At 39.6% G+C, this 23,395-nt stretch overlaps 1 protein-coding gene and 1 non-coding gene across 2 annotated transcripts in view; both read left to right on the plus strand.

Annotated features, from left to right (window-relative positions):
• The window catches only part of SAMD5 (sterile alpha motif domain containing 5), a 40,026-nt gene extending 18,142 nt beyond the window's left edge, over window positions 1-21,884 (plus strand). Inside the window, exon 2 of the mRNA XM_090280689.1 lies at window positions 21,748-21,884. Coding sequence (XP_090136815.1) covers window positions 21,748-21,810 — 63 coding nt within the window. The 3' untranslated portion in view covers window positions 21,811-21,884. The remainder of the gene's footprint in view (window positions 1-21,747) is intronic.
• Window positions 346-452, plus strand: LOC150007906 (U6 spliceosomal RNA). Its single transcript, XR_016512052.1, has one exon. It is a non-coding gene; the product is annotated as a U6 spliceosomal RNA (small nuclear RNA).
• Window positions 21,885-23,395: the final 1,511 nt, after the last annotated feature.

The raw sequence follows: 23,395 nt of genomic DNA on the forward strand, positions 1-23,395 counted from the left end.
AAAAAGGTGAACAGAACCTTACCATAGCTTACCGTATAACCAAGCAGATCTTCTCATAGCTCCCTACCCAAGAATCATTAACCACATGTCCATACAATGACCTGTATATGAATCCACATAGAAGGTTTACTTAAAATAGCCCAAACCTCCATCAACTTGTGAATGGATAAACAGATTGTCATATATTCATAATATGAAATACTACTGAGCAAGGAAAAAGAACAAATCACCAATACTTGCAATAGCATGGAAAACCTCAAAAGCATGCAAAATGAAAGAAGCCAGACACAAAAGACTACGTAGTAGATGATTCCATTTTATGATATTGTAGAAAAGACAAAACCAGTGCTAACTTTAGCAGCACATATTTAAAAATCAGAATGATACAGAGGAAATTTGCGTGGCCCCTGTGCAAGGATGACATGCAAATTCATGAAGCGTTCCATATTTTTATATTATTCAAATAGTTTTAGATAAAAATGCTATTGAAAGGTACTGCAAAGTTATCCTAGTACCTTTTTATTTTTACTTGAAACTTTAAATCCTTTATAAAGACAATAGCAGGAAAAGTGTACCTTTTAATAATTGATGAATATAAAGTGTTTGAAAAATTTAATTTTCTTCTATGTATGCAGACTCAAAATATGAGGGGGCCAGAATACAACAGATCAAAACTAATTTTTTTTGTAGATAGCCATTACATTTTTTCAAACTGTTTCAATACCAAAGTGTATTCTATTTAAGAGAATGGTCTCATAAATTAACTGATGTAAGGGTAGGTGCTGATGTTATAGTTTTTTATTAAAAAATAAAATATAATACAGTGAAACTCACTGGGCTATATATAGATAAGAAGGGTAAGTTACTGTATTTAAATTTTATCTCAACAAATCTGTCCAAATGCTATTAAACTCTAGAACATGTGGTAGGTTCTCAGAAAAAGATTTAAAATGTAATTTAAAAAATTATTTGGCAACTTTTGTCTATGATAATGCTATCTGAGGGAACTTAAACCAATTACTTTACTTCTGGGGACCTTAGTTTTCTTATCTATAGGATGGGATAGGAATCCTGTATATCCTATATAATTTTTTGGTGATTATTTAATTAAATTGTACACATAAATGGCTTAGAAAAATCCGGAGAACATAGTAAGTACTCCAGTAATGTTATTTGTGATGCTGTTGATGTTGCTTTAGCTTCTGTACATATTAGGGGACTAAAGTGTTAGATCTCTCAGTATTGTTGACCTTAAGTAAGAATTTACATGCATATTACTATTTTATTTCAAAAGTGATGTTTGATTATACTATTGCATAGATGCATTTATGCATTGAGCACTCTGTGTCAGACAGCGTTCAGTGGTAGAATTACTTGCAGAATAAGACTCAGTCTGTGCCCTGCAAAACTTACTGTGAAAACAGACCAGTCAGTGGGGGATTCCAGTGCATTCACTGTGACAGTACGATGAGTAGGAAAGGGAGCCTGTTGTGGGAGTCTGTGAAATAGGATCTAATCTGAGGGGCAGGAAGATTTTATGAAGAAGGTGACGATGTGTCTGATCCTTGAACGCGTATGTTTTGGAGGCAAGTTGGTCATCAGTTTTGCCTGTTTGAGACCTTTTGTGAAGTCCATGGGACACTACTACGAAAGGAAAAAAAAGAACTTAATCTGTGTGAAGAGTATATAATCTTTCAGTAAGCTCAGTTGATATCCAAAGTATAGGTAGCTAGAGGTTACAAGGGATGTGATTCTACCTTTTTCCCATTTTTGACCGGGCATGGCTGTTAGTCTCAATGGGATGGTCAAACTTAAACCACAGCTATCGGCATCCTAAAGAGAGCAGTTCAGATTTTTACTTGAGGTGTGCACATGGTAATCAGTTTCTTGAGGCAAAAATCAATTGACACTTACATCACAAAGTTTGATGAAGAGAGAACCATCTGCCCGCCTACATTAGAGAAGCACCAGTGACTGACTGTTCTTGCCCAATTCTGCTTATTTAGCGGGATCAGTCTGTTGATATACTTACCAGTAGGCACAGAACTCTCTGAGAAAGCTAGCATTCCTTCTGGAAAGCTAGATGATTTTATGATGGTGATAAGACATCACTGTGTATACCAATCTTAAAGTTCCATTAAGCAGACACAGGTACACCTTCTGGCCATTATTCTTGAATATGCCACAGAAACCACACCTGGCCTTTGGACATTTCATTAGTGTCACCTACATGCCAGTCTCTTCAAATGGCCTGCTGAAAACGAACTCCTGAGGCAGAGTTCATTGACGATAAAATGGCCTTGTGGCAGTTCAGCTAAAAAGCATGAACATTTGCCGAGAGAATGGAGAATAGTGTTTTGCAGGAAAAAATATTATAAACCTAGGAATTTTTAGGCTTAGATTTAGTGAGTTTCATATTTTTGTTTAGTTCCGCACCATAGCATATTACTAATTATTATTGATATTATTAATTACATTCAGCAAATATTTATTGAACACCAAGAGTATCTAAAGCCATGTTAGGTGTTAAGTGGGGAATTCAGAGGTAACTAAGGTATTAATTGCGCCCTAATGGAATTTATCATCTGGAGGAAGATCTTTATCTCTACAACCATTTCTACCTCTGCCTCTGTATCTGTATATACCTAAGCGTGTGTGTGTGCAGACACACACAAATACATCCACAAATTTATACATAATAAACATATATAGAAATAGGTATATATAACATTTCAATGTGATCTGAATGCCAAAATGAAGTATAAACCAAGTTCTATGGGCGAACCCCAGAGAGTGCTATTCATTTTGAGTGGGTGTTTGGAGGATCTGTACAGAGTAACAGGCCTGTGGAGGCCAGGCAGGATTTCACTTGGCAGAGCCACATTGTGGACGAGAAACCAGAACCTGAGGGCACCAGACTGTGAGTTCTACAAGGATCTGGTCCATTTTACAAACTTGTATATCCAGCACCTCGCTACAAATCTTCATTGAAGGAATGAATGGCGCATCAAAGAGCGTAAGCAGAATTTCAGAGTAAAGAAAGTGCCGGGAAGAATGATGAGTAGTTCACAGTGGGTGTGCAGGGCAGAGGCCAGTGGTTCCATGGTGTGGGTGCAGCTCAGGACTGGGCCTGGTGGTTGAGGGACATTCCTCTAGTGCGAAGGAGTTTAGAATTTATTCCACCGCCTGGGACCTGTCAGATATTTTTGATCTGGATTGTTACCTACACCTATTTATTTTTCAAAGCTCCTTCATATTTTTTACCATTTTTAAATTTCTTTCCCATTCTCTTCTCAGGAGGTCTTAATCTTTTTATCTGCAGATACCTCATTTATTTTGTACCCCCTTACCCTCTATCTTCTGAGCTTTGGTTTAAAAAATTTTGTCTGCTACATTACTCCCATGGTAATCAATTAATTTTTTTGGTTTTTATTGGTCAGAAGCATAATATTCATGCACAGGGCAATTCTGAAAGGATTGAACATGTATTTAATCACCGACTGTTTTAATTTGCTAGGGCCACCATAACAACATACTACCATCTGAATGGCTTAACCACCAGAAATTTATTCTCTAGCATTTCTGGAGGCTAGGTAGGAGTCCAGGATCACAGTGTCTGCAGGGTTAGTTTCTTCTGGAGTTTCTCCCCTTGGCTTGCAGATGTCTGTCTTCTCACTGTGTCCTGACATGGTCACCAGAAGTTGTGTGTCATCCCTGCTCTCATCTCCTAATTTTCTTTTCCTATAAAGCTACCAGTCATATTTTTAGGACCCACCCATATGGCCTTATTTTTCCCTAATTACCTCTTTAAAGGCCCCGTCTTCAATACCATCACAATCCGAGATACCAGAGGGTACGATTTCAACATATTAATTTTAAAGGGGGACATGATTCAGCCCATAGCACTGACCTATGGAGCTTTATCCATGTTATAACCCCTGACAAGAAGTCATGTTGAGGTTTAAGCCAATCCACATAGGGTGGGAACCTGAGCTTGAATCTAATTGCTCAGAAGCTGATGGAACTAGATTGTTGCCTAGTAAAAGTGATTTCTTCTGAAGAGCTCGGTCTATAGCAAATCCAGGAGCAGTGCTATTACAGTCATTTTAAGTAAGTTTGGAAACCATGACCATAAATCCATAGCATTGTTGTATGACATTTACTAGAGAATAACGAAGAAAACAAATGCTAAACGGTACTGTTAATAGGATCCCAGGCTCTCAAGTCAGAGGCACCAGGCCCCATCATTTTTGATCTGTATGACCTCAGGAGGTGGCTCAACCTTTCTCTGCAGCTCTTTCCTTATATATAAATGGCAGATAATGATGTTTCCTACCCCATAAGATTGTTCTGAGGGTTAAATGAGAAAAATGTGTGTCAAGCACTTAGCACAGTCCTTGATATGTAGTAAGCACTCAGTAAGTTTACTAATCTAATATGTATTCGTTGTTAGCTATTATTAAAGATGAAGATAATAGATCTATTCACAGGCATGTTAGCAATAGAACTGTTAGCACAATATTAGTTTTTACAGCCATATTTATGCAAATTGAAGAAATATGTTTTCTTAAGTTGGCAGTCAGATGTTCTAAATGCTTTAAAAACATCATAAGTATCATTTTGTAACCTTATCAAGTAAAGTAGACTACTTACTCCTGTGTTATGGAATTATAATATCCTTTTCTTGGCCTTATTCCAATAAATTGATGACTACCAATTTAAATGTAACTTGGTGGATTTATCTTCTGAAATTGAACATTTGATTCTGTTACTAGTATAAACTTTTAAGTGTCTAACTTATGAGGTATACAGACAAATAAGTTATTTCTTTGTGTTGTTAAGGTACACGGAAACATCGGATGTCATTAGCGCTTCCTTGTAGATAACATCATAGGAAGCCTTCCAGGAGTTTTGCATAAAGTAAGGTCGGACTCAGAAAACACAGAATACCCTCATCAGTAAAGATTTTCCTGGACCTTAAGTACATCCTGCCTACTTCATCTCTACCTTAGAATAAAAGCAGTCAGTGTATATTAATACTTCTCATATCACTTATTCTGCTAATACTATACTCATATTAGAATATTTTGAAATGTCCAACAAAATAAGTCAAGAACTTATAAATACTTTGTAATATAAAACTGGTTTAAAATATTATCATCAAATAATTCCTTCAGGGTTTGCCCAGTTTATATAATGCAAATGGTAACTGAGATTCTTATGATTTATATTGTGTTTAAAAGAATAAAGTTAATTTAAAAGATTTATTAATTTTAGAGATGGATTGAGAGGGCATTTTAAAACATCATAAAAATGCTGGGGTTCTTCAGCACTTTTTCTAACAGTGCTCTTTTCTTAAAGCGGATTTAGTCTTTTACATACACCAGAAGATTTTTTCCTGAAATCTAGGTTCTGTTTTAAAAAATGACAAACAGAAACATCAAACAAAAATGGTAAGAGTTTTTGCCACAGGAAAGAAAATAGGTCTTGTCTGTGTTTGAGGTTTCTCTTTAGCAATAATCATAGATTTTTAACCACAAACAGAGATGACATGGACAGGAATCGCATTAATATGAGCACGAACACACAGGTACATGGGACTTGTTGGCATTTACCTTGGAGTAGGGCCTGTATGTAGCGTGCAGCAGGCAGGTGCAGACAGCTCTCCTAAGTGATAGGCATGTCAGTTCTCATTTCCCTTCTGCACTGTGGAGCAGCCCACAGTGCCCTCTGGAGCCTTCCGACTCCTTCCCTCAGCTGGCATCTTGGAGACAGGCCACCCAGCCTCAGCTCCTGCCTCCTCAGCCACAACTGGCTTGTGGGTCTTGTTTCATTTTGGCTTTTAAATCTTTGTGGTTTTTGTTGAGGACTGAGTAATTAACGTAATAAGCAGAGCAACCAGGGAGATGCAGACCTTGCAGACAAAGGATTTGTTGTAAATGCTGAGAATCCCTGGCCGAAAGGAAGAGAGTGGGAGTGTAAAGTCCTGGGCCTGGAGTTGAAGAATGAGAGGTGGGGCCAGGCAAGTGGCTCCCCAATGCTGGGAGAAGAGTCATGTTCTGGGTTCTGAGCTCTGGGTGTTTTGCATTATCAGCCTGTTTTGCAATTTCCGCTGTTTAATGTCTTAATGCGTTTTTCTGAGAGTGACAAAATCATGGTACACATATCCAAATTAATCCAAGTTAACCTCTGTCTGAATGTGACCTACTTTCCATTATAATTAGCATTATTTAAAATTGTAAACTACTGTCTTTAACTAAAACACTGTTAAATAGTGTTCTGTTTATAAAACATATTACCTTTTTCCCCCCCTACTCTAGAGCCTTCCTGGCTTGAGAAGTCTATGTAACAAAACCAGAATGTATACTTCAGTTATCCCAGGACATTTAAACTTCCATGGATTTAAAAATAATAGTTTTTTCTGTTTTAAAAAATTGTAAGAGTTAAAGAGATTCTTTAGGCTTGAAAACACTCAATAATTTTTGTCCTCATATCTTAGAAAAACACTTTAATTGTGTTTATGTGAGTCAAGTCCAGTTCACATAGGAAATCTACAGTAAAGTCATAATGGTCAGTTGTGATTATGTAACTTGTAGGATTGAATTTGGCAAAGCATTTAAAATATTCTGCCTGAAATTGCAGTATTTAATTATAATCTCATATTATTAGCAAGATAATTGCTGTTTTAAGTCTGCTTAGTTTCATGAGATGTGAAGGCAGGCCAATGCGTTATTCTGCTCTTTAGCCCCAAGGCCCAGCGCCCAGCAAATGTTGCACTGAATGGAATGTTCACTAGAAGGTCTCTTGCATCCATTTGCATCTTATTCATTAATGTGTACACACCTATCAACCAACATTCATGTCAGAACTATACTCATTATAATATAAGTTGTATAGGTTGGCTTCCAGTTCAAGAATGTAGCCTGTGGCAACAGACGCATTCTCTGAGAGTCAGTTGGATGAGTGGAATTTATAATAAAAGGTATTATAGAGTTTATTATTCTTTTGTAAATATTGTGCTATACATCCTTTATGGCAGTAAAATTTATAGTAAATTTATGAATGTGTATATGTGCATACATTTTCCCCCTGAAGAGCCAGTTATTAAATGTTTAGCGGCACCCCAACTGAGACCTCACTATTATAATACCTTCTATAATTTTTTGTAGTAAAGGCTACCTGAAGTTCTTTGGGCTGTATTTTACTGCCCATGGCATGCTTATGTGCAGTGCAGCGTGCCCCAGGGATGGTCAGGTGCTGGGTAGGAAAGAGTCTGGCAGCACTGCCATGGGCAAGGTCAGCACATTCAGCATTCAGACTCCAATGTAATGTAGGGGCCCGTGCTAATCCATTGAACTCAAGGGTAAAGCCAGGTTTTATGAGGCATGAAGCTTTTAAAATCGAGGGGACCCTTTTCAAGGAACAGAATACACAATTAGGTAAAAGGCCTGAGAAAACCCAGGTAAGAAGCCCCCAGGGTTCCAGCTTCATGGTAGACGTGCCTTTGATCAAGCAACAGGAGCGCTGAAGAGATCAAGCAAGCTTTCCGGCTGAGATTGGGAAGCAGACTGCGGGATTCACAGGGGTGGCAGATGAGAGCATCACTGCAAGTCTACTAGGACAAAGAGCCCTGTATTAGAGAAACAGATCCAAAGGGCATATGTGTGTGCGAAAGAGAAAGAGAGAGAGGGAGAGGAGAGGGGAAAGAGAAGCGAGGAGGGAGAAGAAAGAGATGGAGAGGAAGAGATGTGCCATTTGCCCTTTGCTTGCCTTGATTTGCTTAAACACAAGCGTACCTTTTGACAATTTGATATGTCGTGTGACTCCATTGTTAGAGAAAGTTCTAATGAGAACAAAGTCAGAATTATGTAACTTAACTTATATAAGAGTACAAAGATTTTAATTTTATTTTTAGAAGATGAAGAAGCTTCTCTTTTGAAGATTTTATTTATTTATTTTTAAATAGAGGGGAAGGGAGGGAGAAAGAGAGAGGGAGAGCAACATCAATGTGCGAGAGATACATCGATCAGTTGCCTCTTGCATGCCCACAAATGGAAACCTGGCCTGCAACCCAGGCATACGCCCTGGACTGGGAATTGAACCAGTGACCCATTGGTTCATAGGCCAGCACTCAATCCACTGAGCTATAGCAGCCAGAGCTAACTTTTAAAAAATTTACTGAGTCAGTCTTTTGCTGTTTTTGTGTTTGATTTGCTAAATTGAATATAATGATCAAAATATATAACATTTAGGTCTAAATAACATGAGAAAGGACACCTAGTTCTAAAATAATGCAAATGTTAAGTATTTAAAATTATGGTCAATTTTCTTAAGTACTTCCAACAGATAGCTATTGTTTCTCTTGATGAACTTACAGTAGTTGATAAGAAAGGACAGAAATTTGTGAAATAGTAAATGCATAAATTCAGCAATAGCTTAAAGCAACAAAAATGGAAAATCTGGATGGTTTTTAAATAAACTAAGATTTTAAGTTAGGAAAGCGAATTCTTCCGGGTTGGCTGATCTGGAAATTTATAACCTAAAGAATGGCATCTGAGTCAGGTCTAGACCTGAACTGGGAGGAGGAGGAGTGGAGGTGTTCCAGAAGAATGTAGAATATAAGCAGATACGTAGAGTGGAAAAAAAGGTTCAAGGGAGAACAAAACGCTCTCTTTTAAAAGATAATAGAAAAGGTATATTTAAAATTATAAAGATACTCAAAGGAGTCTAACACCCTTGAGGTGCCAGTATGCAGTGAATAGAAATTTATAATGCCTATAATTTATAAAAAGACTCCCTGTGGTAGCTCAACCTCATTATAAGGAAACTGTTGGTTTTGCAGTGCTGGGACCTCTATTGTGGACATCGGGCAAATCAGCCAGTCAATGTATAAGTCTTTGATTTTAATAGGGTGATCGCACAGCATGCTCAGCCATGTAATGTAAACAGTCCATACTCTATCTACATCCATATACTCATGTGAGTTCCAGTAATTACGGACTACGTTTAAGAGGCAGTTATTAAATCATTCACTATTAAACATACGCAGCAAGTTCTGTTCCCAGTGCTGTCATTTCTCACAATGGCTTGGGGCCTCATCCTGTGTTTACTTCTCATAGGCACACAAGTTAGTAAGTTGTCATTGTTCCCTTTTGTAAATTTATAGTAAAGAGATTTAATGCTGATCTTGCAGAGTCTGTTGTAGTCAGAATTACATCCACCGGGTGATTCAGGAGGAGATGCGCTATTTAATAGCCTTTGTGGGTGGTATATGCAATTTGACTTTTTCATTTTATTATTTTTGTGTGTTATGGTTTGCTTTAGAAATGTAGCATCCTGAATGAATAAGAAACCATCCATAATTTTGCTCTAGAATTCACTCTCTAAAGTTAGCAGGGTAAAACTCTCTTACCTTATTGCTCTAGACAGAGCAAGTGTTTTCAAAGATAATTCTGAATAACTGAAATTCTTTGGCAACAAAATAATTCTGAGTAGTAATAGAAAATTTATGGTTTTCAATTAGACTTTGTAGGGCATCATAATTCCAGTTTTATATTCCATGCAGTTCAGTGTTTTGGATTTTTTAATGGGGCCAGTACAGTAGTAATAAAAGTGATTCAAAATGCACCCAGTAATTACAGAGATTTGCTGTTGCCTTTGCGTTAAAAATGATGATGATTTACACTTAGTGAAATTGCGATCTGTGGCTCTATTTAGGGTATTCTTGCTATTAAGCTGCTTATTAGTTATGGTCAGTGATTTAAAGCTTAAAAGCTACATTAGAAGGCTGTAAAATAATTTATTCTTTAATAGATAATAGTAAATTTGAAACAGACATTGGGTTAATTATAATCTTGTACATTAAAGGAGATGTATTAGCCTTTGTCTCTTCTTAGGTCTTTGGAAATTCATTTCAGATAAATGGAATAATGGGTGATTGGGTTAGACAGCCTTGTTTATAAATAGTTAACATCTTTTCTGAATATTCAGGGAAAATAATTTTACTTCTCATTGTGAGTCCTTCTCCTTGTTAAACAAATGCTAGTTTTCATTTTATATTTGTCCTTGTACCAGGTTGACATTGCTTAAATTCAGCTGAAAAGATTTGGGAATGGGGGTAATGGAGGACAGGGAGGGAGTTAATGAGAAGTGCATTCTAAATTGGCATTTCAGGAAGGAGTTTTTCATTATTCCTGTTAATTTACATGTACATATGTGTATATGTATTTTAGGATTTATATGCTTCTCATTGTAATTTTATATAAGGCAGAAATCCAGTGTAAATATCAGATGTATAAGAATATGAATTTCTTATAACAGTAATTAAATTTGGTATTCAAATTCCTATGTTAATGTTTTTTTGCAATGCTTGGATGTTATACTAAATAAAACAAAGTCACAGATAAAGAAATTCTGCCTAAACCTGTTAAATCAAGTGAGAAAATATATGTATATTATTCAGGATAATATGATATTATTAAGCTGTGCTATAATAAGAAGAGATACCACCACCCCCCACACACACATATTCCCCAATTTCAAAACCTCAGTATAACAAAAACTTATTTTGGCAAAGTCCAGAGTTTTTCAGTAGAGGCTTTCTTCCATTCAGTGATGCAGAGATCCAGGCTCCCTCCATCAAGGGGCCTGTCACCTCTACACATGACCTCCTTAGGAACAAGAGAACTGAAGATCAGCTCAGGATATTTTTTAAGAGTATGGCCTGAAAATGACTTCTGTTATTTCTGCTTACATCCCTTTGGCCAGAGCTTCATCAAATATCCCCAACCTATTTATAGGGGAGCCTGAGAAGTGTAGTCTTCCTTGGTGCCAAGGAGAAGGAAATGGAAGGGTATTAGGTGAGCAGGGCTTCCTCTCCTGCGGTACATAAGTGCTTCTGATCTCTCTGCATGTAATCATGGGAGTTTATAAATGGAAAAATGCCACAGACGCATGACACCTTTTAAACAATTTCATGGTCTTCCCCATCTCTCCCCCACCCTACATACTAAAAATTGGAAAGAAAATCATAAGGTTGTATCCACATTCCTCTCACCTGTGACTTAGGCACCTCTTAGTTTATCGTAGACACTCTGCCTTTTTCCTTCCTTTAGAGAGGTTGGTGGCCCAGTACAGGCATAAGGCCACCACTGGGCAAGGTAAATGCTACAGTGTTTTCCGTCAATCTGGCCTATCATGGGTCCTGCTTTCCCATCAGTGACCCTCGTCCTCAGTCCCTCTCTGGGAAGTCCTTTCTTTTCATTAGAGTTAATGTCATACATTCTGAAAGTTGGAAAGAGTCATTATTTAGCTGTTTAACATTAGAACACTTCAGCTGATAAATCTGATTATATGTTGTATTAGTTTTCTGTTGCTGCATGACAAATTACCATGAATGTAATGGCAAAAAATAACACCTCTTTATTATCCCATAGTTCAGTAGGTCAATATTCTGGGAGAAAGCAGGACTGGGTTTTCTGCTCAGGATCTTATGAGGCCAAGTCAAGGTGTTAGTCAGGTTGGTTTCAGATCTGGAGCATTTAGGGGGAGAATCTGCTTCTAAGCTCATTTAGGTTTTGGGAGAATCCGCCTCCTGAGGACTGCAGATCTGGGGTCCCCATTTCTTTGTTGGCTGTTAGCCATGGGCCACCGCCTGCATCTAGAAGCTGACCGAATCCTTTCCCATACAATGCCTCCATCTTCCAACTTGCAGCGGTGGGTCAATTCCTTCTCATGCTCGCCATTTCTCTGACTTTCTGTCTCCTAGCCAGAGAAACATTAAGCCTTGAGAGGACTAGGTGAGGATTAGGCCAGCCTGAAGAATCTTTTTGTCATGTAATTTAACCTAATCACGAGAGTGATATCTCATCATATGTTATTAACAGGTTCCACCCATACTCAGAAGGGAAGGGGTCAGACAAGGCAAGTCATTGGGGTCATTCTTAGGATTCTGCCTCCTTTATGTTTCCACCTAGGATAGGCTAGAAAGGAAGTTTTTGTTTAGTGGAACCTGTATTTTTGCCCAAACACGTATTTGAAAAGGAAGATTTCTTTGTGTACTAGAATTAGTTGTGGATAGGGGAAAAAGGGGGGGCTGGGGTTGGTAAGGGGAGAGGATGAATTTTCTTTCAAAGACTTAGTGACATACACAAAATACATAAAAAGCAACCTGTAGTTTTTCTCCCCTGAAAATGAAGGCAGAGTGTGATAGATTGTATCAATGGACTTTAAATTGTCCTTCTTCATTGCCCCTCCCTGTAGGATTCTGTGTCCCTGCCTTTTGAACTAAGAATAGGTAGATGGTGTGCTTTGGTCAATAAAAAGTGAGTACAGTGATATGAAGCTCTTCCAGGCAGAAGCTTTACAAAACTGTGCATTGTTCACAAATTTAATCTTTTCCTTGAAATCACCATGACTGGCAATGTTCCTGACAGAGATCATTTTGTCACCTTTGGTTCTGGAGTGAAGAAAATGGCATAGAACCATAGTAGATCCAGGTTGGATTTGCTGCCTGAGACAAAAACAGAACCTTTGTAGTAAGGCATTGAAATTGTGGGGTCATTTGTTACTGCAGCGTAACTGGCCTATCTTGACTGATACAGGTGCCTGATACTTGTGTGCACCATTTTAAGTAATATTGGCCTTAATGTATTCCAGCTGCTGCTAAGCAAGCAGTTCTACACAGGCTTTAACTAGCAGCCTGACCTCTCGTTGACTTAAGCCCTGCCTCCTGCTTTATGTCCAGGTGCTCCCCTGATTTTGTCATGTACTCCAGTGAGAGCTGACTGGGCACTTACAGGGCATAAACAGGAAGTGCTTGGAGATTGACACCCACAAGGCAAACCTTGACACATGGGTAATAGATGCTGAGGGATAAATGTTTCCCCTTTCCTTCCCGTATATGCATGGTTCTGAGATGCATTTCTTAAGGTTCTTCAGGAAGTCTTGCAGAATTGAATGACACATCACCAAGTGGCCAACTCCATAAACATTCTCGTGTTGGTTTTCCCTCCTTTATTTTACTCTCTTTGCCCCTGACTTCTACCCTCTGGGATCACATTCCCAAATAAACTGCCTGCACATAAATCTTTGTTTCAGGCTCTGATGGGGGAACATGACTTGTCACCAGTTAGACCCTCATTTAATTGATCCGGTCAGAGTATTAGCCACCACGAGAGTGAATTATGTACGTAATTCAGCAGCATAAAGAATTATGCTGTGTATTTATAGAAACTTGCAAGCATAAACACTTTGCCACTCAGCCTGGAAGTTATTGTTAGATTTGCTGATCCAAGAATAATAAGACCTTCCTCCTCCCCGCCACACAGATTAATCCGTCATTAGTTTCAGTCCATCCTGATGCCATAATACACAGTTGTTGGTTGGGAGGAGTTCATGTTTTCGAGATTTAGTAATTTGTTGAATAGCATGTTGTTAAGAAAATGTTTATATGTTATAGTGCAGCTGAGGTTGTGGTAGACCTGTGTGTTGCCCTTTGACTTGGAGTTGCCAGTCCGCTGACAGTGCCAAGTGGGCCCTTGTCTGGCATCATGGGAAATGCCTTGTTTGAGAATTGAATTGGTAAGGTTCCCACAGCATCTTAGCTCTGTTTCCTCTTTGCCTCCTCATCTGTCTACTCCCTAGAAATCTTAAAATCACAGCATGCTAGAACTCCTTATTTCATAGGTCAGAAACAAGTCCATAGATGTTAGGGAAAATGATGCACTTGCGGGGGCAGGGAAAAAATGGAAGGGGGTGTAATCTTGGCTGTTAAGAAGATATAGTTCTTTTTGACATAATTAAATTCTTGATTGGGATGCTCTTAAATGAACCATGAAATTCTAAGCACTTACAATTCGAGCTTGATTTTTAACTAAGGCTACTCCCCTCCCCCCAAACTGAATGTTAAGGTAGCAGATGCATAACTAATCTTAGCTGAATCTATATTAAGAAATCAGCAAGGTGTCTTTATTTAACCTGCATAATCTGTGAATATAATGTAGTGTTAAATAACATGATTTTGCACATTATGTTCCTAAAATAAAAACAACTTCTTCTTTAAAGTGATAGTAAAACACAATAATGTGAAAGGTTATTTTTATATTTGTTCTCAAAGGGAATGAGAAGAACAGAAGGAGAGAATTGAATAACTTGATTCTAAATGCATATGTTTAGTTTAAATTCTGTTTTATCTGAGGCGCAAAAGTCAGCTCTTAGGATTGCATTCTATGCCATAAGGGGACATGACTGTCAACAGAAGGAGGGAGGATTTAAAATCCGTTGTTATTTCTGGTTTTGAATTCTCTAAAAACTATCCAATCCATTGAATTTCTGTGTTTTTGCTTGGGGATGTTTCCATGAATCTGTGTTAGTTCCAGGAAATTTGGGTCCTTTCTATTATCTCTGGAACCAGGTGTGGTTCCTGCAGAAACTACATGGGATTATCTGTTTCCCTGTTTGACGTCTTTGCTGCAATAGGTCAGATTCTTGGAGGCGAAAACAATGAAAAATGGTAAGGCCCAACTGTGGAAGATTGTGTGGATAGGAAAACCAGCTATTCTGATTTAAGACAGAAAAAAATGTTGGCCTCTAGCTTCTTGAAATACTGCTCTAACCAATGCAAGGGTATAGCTACGACACTCGGTATTTATTGAAGTAGGTATTCTGGGGTCTGACTTTCAGTTGGTGAACTAATTTTTATTTTAATGTATTTGAATTTCTTCAAGAATGCGATTTTAGCTACAGTTGATTCTCATTCCCTGGGAAAGTGGCTGCTAATCCAAAGATAACAGATCATTGAAGAATGAATACAAGAATCCTGGAAACTGTTTGGGTACTAGCCATTGTGAGTGGGTATCTACATAGGTAATATGTCTTGTATAAGTTTATTTGAAGGCGTTCTTAAATTTTTGGTCACTTTTAAAGCAAAAATTTTTCTCAATCAAAGGGCAGTAAGAAAATTGGAATATTGGGATTACTCTTTCTTTAATATGTGTGTGTATGCACACACACACACACACGCACACACACATGCCTGGTATGTGTGTGGAGGGTCTGTATCTTAAACAATTAAAGAGGTCTTCATGCTTGGACAAGCTGAGAACTTCTGCTATGGTAGTTACGTTCTATAGGATATGCCTCACAAAGCTAAGTGAAAGTTTTCAAAGTTAATGGCTAGATGGTGCTTAAAGCATACACATTATTCATGATTTATTCTAATAACATTTGTGGATGATTACCTTAATGCTGCTGCACATTTGTTATGTTTTGTTCTGATGATGTGACTAAGTATCTCTGCTTCTTTAGGGATGGTTTTATATCACTCAGTGATTGAACCAGCATATAGAATTCCATGCATTTTATGGAGTAGGTGTTAGAAAACACATCCAGACACACATAGCAATGTACAGTGTGCCAGATACTGTTCTAAACAGTTTTACAAGTAGCTGGTTTAATCCTTACAACAACCCTGTGAGATGTAGGTACTACTGTTATTCCAAATTTTTTTTTTTACGGGAAACTGGTGCAATTAGGTGAAGTAATGTGCCCAAGCCTAGCCATCCAGGAAGTTGGAAACCTAGGGGTTCATTCCAGTCTGCTCTTCTTTTCCTCTGTTTCAGATGAGGAATTACCCCTCCCCCCTCTAACACTAATCCCTCCTGTGGTATCTGCTCTTGGCCCCAGTAATAGTCATGGTCCATAATTATGCCTTTATTTTCTTGCATTTAGTCTCTGTCCCTAGAATCCTTTCGCTCCATCTATAAACATGCTCAAACTCCCCCTTTTGTCTTGAAGGCACAGGCCCCTCCAGCTAACATTTTGTCTCCTTAACTGTACTTTAAACTTCAGCAAGGAGTAGTGACCTAGCCCCAGCTTCATGTTGTGACGAGCTGTTAATTATTATAAATTGTTGAAAGAACAGTCTAGAAATCCCAACAGTCAAATCCTGATAATTTCTTCCTGGTAGAGATAAGACATGGCTGGAACTGTAGGCAGGGGGCAGATTCTGACTTGCAGACCTTAACCCCTGTATGGGAATTTAGCATATTCGGAGTATTCAGTGATGAGTATTTGAAGGAATTGGGATTTGCATAGTTATTCAGTTGGAAAAAATTATAAAATTGGTTAATACCCTGAGGATTGCATAAACAAAGGCGCCTTTATCTTTTAACCCCTGAATTTATTTCTGTGAGTTTTCTGAATAATAAGCAGGTGGGGAAATGTCCAGCCTCTCCGGTTTCCTTTGTATTTGCTGAAAACCTGCAGATAAGTCCTGAGTGAAGACTGGAACCATGTGGGTTGCGAAGAGGAGAGGGAAGCAGTGCCTTTTATTAGAACTCACTTCGTTTGTTCAGGAACCAGGTAGCAAATCAGTATTTTCCAAGGACACAACATGGGTGATGACAAGATGGCGGTCTACAATATGTGTATAGCATTTGGATATTTGTGCTTAAAGTAAAAAAATAAATAAATAAATAAATATATATATATGTGTGTATATATATAACATATATATATATATATATAATTAAAAATTATACATAAAAATATTCTGGAAGAGATCAAACAGTTTTCTAGTCTGTGGAGTCCCTAAGCCATGGCCGATAGCTCAGTTGGTTAGAGTGTTGTCCAGATACACCAGGGTTGCAGGTTCCATTCCTAGTCAGGCCACATACAGGAACCAACCAATGAATGCATCAGTAAGTGGAACAAGAAATCAATGTTTTGTTTTGTTTTTTTCTCCCTCCCTCCCTCTCTTTTCCCCTCTCTGTCTATAGTCAATCGACCAATCATTCAATCATTCAATCGATCAAATGAAATCTACCTTGTAAGACTCCTCTAGCAGAAAAAAGAACCTGTGTGTGCCAGCTCACTGGCTAACTCAGCTCAGCCTCCAGCCTGGGGTCTGGGTCGCAGCCTGGGCCTCCCCAGTGCAGCAGCTGAGAAAAGGCCCTCTGAGGCCTTCTAAGAACTGCGAGATGACCATTCAGATACATATGGGTTTAGTGAACATCGTCGGCAGCCGTCCGTCTCGAGAGACGATGGTGTAGCTTCTTAAGAGTCTATCTGCACCGCCGAGAATGGCTGTGCAGTCCAACTCGGGAGTGACACGGTATATGTCTCCTCCCGTGTTGAATCGACATCTTGCGATGACGCTGGAGTGTCCTCTCCAGTGAAGCTGAAGCTACAGAGCCTGGGCAGGGTGATATGGAGGATCTGCTGTTGCCCATGCAGCAGACCCCCCCTCTCTTCGCAGCTGAAGGATCCAAGGGAAAGACGGAGTCAATACAGCTTGGCTTCAGGTGCGCCGCAGGAGTTGCCAGTGTTGACTACAACGTCAAACCGCCTTAGGGACTCCGGCTCCAGATTTTCTGTCGGGGTTTACTCCCTTAGCCTTTCCCCTGAAGAGGTATGCCGCAAGGCAGCGGAGGTTTTTTGGAATCAGAGTTTTCCTTCTCTGAGTGAACATAGGTGTATATTAATAATTATTTCTCCCTCACAGTGGCAAAGGAATTTATACTCACATCTGACTTGCTTGACTAAAGTTTCCCGATAGGAACTTACTTGACTGAGAAATTCCATGTGAAAATTATAGTGTGAACAATTCAATCAAACAGCAGTAGTCGTCGGCAGCCGTCCGTCTCGAGAGACGATAGTGTAGCTTCTTAAGAGTCTATCTGCACCGCCGAGAATGGCTGTGCAGTCCGACTCGGGAGTGACACGGTATCTGTCTCCTCCCGTGTTGAATCGACATCTTGCGATGACGCTGGAGTGTCCTCTCCAGTGAAGCTGAAGCTACAGAGCCTGGGCAGGGTAGTATGGAGGGTCTGCTGTTGCCCATGCAGCAGACCCCCCCTCTCTTCTCAGCTGAAGGGTCCAAGGGAAAGACGGAGTCAATACAGCTTGGCTTCAGGTGCGCCGCAGGAGTTGCCGGTGTTGACTACAACGTCAAACCGCCTTAGGGACTCCGGCTCCGGATTTTCTGTCGGGGTTTACTCCCTTAGCCTTTCCCCTGAAGAGGTATGCCGCAAGGCAGCAGAGGTTTTTTGGAGTCAGAGTTTTCCTTCTCTGATGTGCCCTGACTGGAAGATCGAACCAGCAACACAGCTCGCAGGCCGACGCTCAATCCACTGAGCCAAACCAGCCAGGTGTTAAACAGCAGTAGTAGTGTGGAACATTATATATACTGTTCCCACAAGAGATATGAAGAAGTGTAAGACGTGCTTTCTGCCCTTGGAGAACTTCACAGTTAAAATGAGGCCCACTTCTCTCTAAGCAAATTCCCAGCCTTCCTTCGTCCCATAATGACAAGCACTGGGATGTGGCTGAATGTTGGTAAACTTAGCTTGAGAAAGTCATGACGTGAAAACATCTTTTGTCCTGTCACCAATGGCCCAAAGGTCCAGGAAGAGAGGAGTCTACATTTGTACTGTCATTCCTAATTAATTTTCTCCTACGAGACAGTTGCTCCTCGGTTGTAAACAAATTGCATGGACTGTTAATGTATAGTCACCAGTTTTATTTATTTTTTTATCCCAGAAACCAAATGTGGGAAGTCTATGTCTATTGGGTCTATATCTGCATTGGAGCTAATACACTGTTAGAATAATATCGAAATAAAGAAATAGCTTCTAAATGGGTTAGCCTGCATACGATTCTGATTGCCTCTAATTAGGGGGAAATCACAAGCTAAAAAGAGTAACAGACTTGAACTTCAGTTTAAAATCAGAATAATAAATGGAGAAAAAAATGTAATCTCATAAATCTTAATTTTTAGCCATAGGATTATAGTTTATTAAATAGTGTTTTCTGCCCCTCTGTGCTTCTCAGATTGGAACTCTAACATAGATTAGAAGAATTGCCAAATATTTAGGGAATGTGAGACTCCCCCCCCCCCCCCCCATGATAGCCTAGAACAGATTAGACTGAGAAAGCCGTACGGTTCAGCCTAAGAACTCTGTGATGGTGAGGGGTCTCAAAGGCCGGTGAGGGGAGAACTTGGTCAACTAGAGGATAAACCTTTCAGTAATGTTTCCTAGAAATAGGCAGATAACATTACAAACTGCTGGCATTCGTGTCTTACAGACGCTGTCCATAAAAATAGCAAGACTTCAGGAGCATTAATGGAACCAAAAAAATAACTTGCTCTTTATTGTTCCAGAGGTTTGGCTTTCCTGAAATTTGAGAGAGGGCCAGATGTGAGGCCCTTCCTTTCATGATTTCCAAGTCAGCCCAGTGCTACATCCAAAGAAGACTCTGCACACATATAAACAGATTATTATTTTTCTTGGCATGAAGAGCGAGCTTTTTTTTTTCTTTCTTCCAAGAGTATGAGAGAGAATTCAGGGGGAATGAAGTGGGGGTATGCGTGGGGGCAGCAGCTGTGTGGAATGAGCCCGGACTGGCAATGCCTGTTTGTCCGGAAGACTTCTCTTCTGCAGTGAGCTCCTTCGAGTCGGTCCGAATTTTTAAAATCTGTTCACTTCTATTCGACTTGGACAGAAATGGGATCTGGCAGGAGCAGGGATGTCGTGGTGCCTGTCAGCCCCCCGAGCGTGGCGGGGCGCTCGTGCCAGCAGAGTTCCGACGTTCGCGGTGATCGTGAAGCGACATGTGCTGGGCTAATTACTGTTCTCGGCGGCTGCTCTCACATCTTGAAACTCTCCGTGACCCAACTGCGGAAATCCTGTTTGTCTGCCGCCCACCCGCTCCCCCGAAGAATGAAAAACAGCCACTTGCAAGGCTGGGCTTGTTTCATGAATGCGATTTGGTTTTTGTTGAGCCGAGGACACCAGAGGCTTCCGAGGCTGTGAGCTGGCTGCTGGATTTGAAGGACTCCTCATCTTTAGAGAAGTTTAGTGCGGAGGGCGGCTGCACTTGCTAGATGATAACCTTTTCCAAAATCATTTTCTTCGTTTTCATAGCACCTAGAATAAAATGACCTTTCATGGTAGGCGAGGCCATCTTCCTGGCTTCAGGCAGAGCTATAGCTAGTAGGGTGACATCTGAGAAGCTTCTGTTTTAATCAGAATGTCCTCAAGATGCTGCCTCCTTTCCCTTAGTAACTAACTGTTAATGCTGTAACCTGAGGCCCTTTCTGGTTTTTTTTTTTTCTGACAGAGAGAGTGAGTTATCTTGCACTCCAGAGTAACTGTAGATTTTGGTATAATGTCTTTTCATTTATTCACTCACTAGAGTGTTAAAAACCAAACAGTTTTGCCTCCTTTATATTAAGGTGAACTTCCCCTTTCTCCCCACAAAAGAAGGATTGCATGTCATTTTTTCAAAGTTTGTAACAGGAGGTGATTTTAATAGAGAGAGATTGGCTTGATGGTTTCTTTGAGTGACTGTTTAAATATATTAATTAATTATGTTATTATTACTTAGAATTACAGGGAAAAAAAGGCCTGAAAATAGCTTGATTCTCTGGAGAAAGAAACTTTCTGAGCATGGATATTAGCACTTTCTTTCCACATAGCTGCCTTTGCTGGGAGCTGTTACCCAAACTAATTAATAATGATGTATTAGTTAACATCTTGCCGTCAGCAGGTGTGAACAGGGGTGAAAATGGCATGTGCTCAAATTGTTGCATCCTAGAGAGATGTGTACAGTTGTTTTTCAAAAGAGTCTTTTTTTAATGATGCTTGTAATTTGACTTAGTTTGTAAGGCATAAAACTGGGGGCAGGTAGGAGAGATACAGACTAGAAAAAAGCAAAACAAAAGCAAGCAAAATAGATTCCACCTTTTCTAAAAGCTTTTCCAATTAAAGGCGAAAACAAAAACCTAACAAGGAGACAGTTGAGTCCTTCCTGCCATCTACAAAAACTTAGGAAAGACTCAGGTGTCCTTTCTTCCTTCGCGCTTTCCTTTCTTCCTCTCCTTTGTCCATCTGAGATCTGTCAAGGGAGTCTTGGCACAGGGCATGGCAGTGACAGATGGCCAGGGAACTGGGATCTGTTGCTGTCTTTCAGTTTTGGAGGCATCATTGTGACAATGAAGGGGTTAAAACTGTCAGCACCTATCAGAGCTTGAAGATCATTAGTGCAACATCAATCCCAGAACATCGATGCAGGTAACCACACAACCGCAAATGAATTCTGCTAGTTTACTGCGTTGGGAGAAATCCTTACTAATCTCCTTCTAGCTTTTGTACAAGCCTGGTTTTTAAGTACCTCTGTGAAAAAGTCACTGTTTCTGCATGCACATGGTTAGGATGAAAAATGATTGTGAATCCGTTTTATTTTGGAAGGTGCATTTTAAATTAGCACTTGCAGATGAAAATTAAATAGATATGCACCCTCCGAGCATGGGAAATATGGCTTTTAGGATGGTCCAGTGTGCTGTTACTCTGTTAGTAACTATGCTGAAGTGTAATATTGAGTAATGTGGTTTAGGAGGGCAAACTTTTATAAGATACACATTTATTTAATTTTGTGCTACTGCCTTGTCTTAGAAGACACGTAAAAGGAAAAAGGAACAGACCTCTTTAAAACAAAAGAAGCAGACCTCTTTTAAAATGAAACTTTAAAAGAGTAGGCTTGAGATTAGAATATACTTTTGTTTATTAGCTTCAAAGAGACAATGGATAGATAAAAAAGAAGAACTTAAAGGTGTTTTTCAAAAGTCTAGGGGGTAACAAGAAAGGGACAACTCTGGCTTAAAAATAGGAGCAGGAACCCATGCTGAACTAGGGGAGGAATGGGTGAAGGAGAACTTCAGTAACCCCGCTATGTTCAAATCCACAGGTCCCAATGGCTGGCATCCTAGAGTACTTAATGAACTGGCTGAAGTCATCACAGAACTGCTAGATATCATTTTTGAGAGCTCGTGGAGGACTGATGAGGTGCCTGAAGACTGGAAAAGGGCATATTTAGGACCTTCTTTCAAAAAGGGAAATGGATGGTGACCCTGGATATACTCATCAGCTTAACTTTTTCCTTGGAAAAATTCTGGAATAATCAGTACACTGGGTAACTAACTTACAATAGCTAGAAATGAGGCAGTGAACTGTTATACAGTAACAAGTACTGAGTTCATTTTTAAAGGACACATCATTGTGAGATACAGTCTTATGCGTACTTTGGGATTCTTCCCTCTATTCTGTGACTTCTTGATGAACATGAATGAGGTTGGCTAAGGTTTGGAGTTTAACTAATTTTAAGTGTAATACCAGACAAAAAGCAGGTTTCTGGCATTGGCCGGTAATTACATTATTTTTAAATTAACCTTTAACTAGATAATAGTAGCTCTAATTTTGTATTTTATCCTATTTTTCTTCACTTTACATAGGACTGTGTTTTCATAGGATGAGATAGTTTATATAATTTTATATTGAATAGTTTGGTGAGTGAATTCTTATTTTAAGGTACTTTATATAGTCATTTCACATATAGGTACATTTATAAAATTAAAGAACACCACCAAATTAAAGAACACCACCAAAGGAAGCCATTTTTTCCCTAACTTTTCTTCACAAACTTAATCTGGCTGAAGTTCAGTGTTAGGACCCATCAGACTGTCTTGTGCTGACACACACACTGAGCAGGAGTCAGTGGCGGAACTTGGTGCTAGTTTTCTTCATTTGGGGGGCAGTTGCCATGGCCGGTGCAGAGCCTTGCCCCCCCTTGCTCCCCAGGGTCTGACTTCAGGTCTGTGGGGGCAGGGAGGTGGGCAGTGGCAATGAGCTCTAAGGAGGTTGCCGCTGATCTGAGAGATACGCGCACTTTTCTTACATATTGTTACATATATCGAGTACACATGCATTTGTGCATGACTACTGTTAAGCCACAATGTTCAAGCGAGTCATGGCCTTGAACCTATGCCCCCGATTTATGTAACAATAATTAAGAAAAGAATTTACTTGTATTTCTCAGATCAGCCCCGACCTCCACCTGGTCAAGAATCCTGTCTAACCACAGCCAACAAGGAGAGTAGAATGAGGTGGGAGGAGGAAATGAAGATGCCCCTAGTGTTTTTCTGATTCCTATTGTTCTTGCCTTTGGGTATTGGGAGTGTTATTTTCTGCCGAGAAAAAGCAACTCTTTTATTGGACCAAAAACGTAGTGAAAAGGAGATCATTACAAAAGCTATAGATACGCAACAAGCTCCCGAGTCAGGCAGCTTCTGAGAGGAGCTGAGCAGTTCCATGTTGCCGAATCCTCGCTGTGCTACTGAGAAGTCCTTAAGAGATGTAAGTGTACCGCAGGGTTGGGAGGCTCAAGAGCTGGGAACACTCAAGGAAAAGAAATCTACATTCATTTCTTCCTGGTGCATCCTGGTCCCTAGGAATGGGGGGAGCAGGTCAAGTCACCAAAGGTGATTTGATCACAATACCACATTGAAAGTCCAAGGGTGATATGGTTTAGCTATGTCTAGAGATTAATTTAGATACTA

Source organism: Furipterus horrens, unplaced genomic scaffold (assembly GCF_987537825.1).
Source record: "Furipterus horrens unplaced genomic scaffold, mFurHor1.1.pri manual_scaffold_6, whole genome shotgun sequence".
Classification (NCBI taxonomy): domain Eukaryota; kingdom Metazoa; phylum Chordata; class Mammalia; order Chiroptera; family Furipteridae; genus Furipterus; species Furipterus horrens.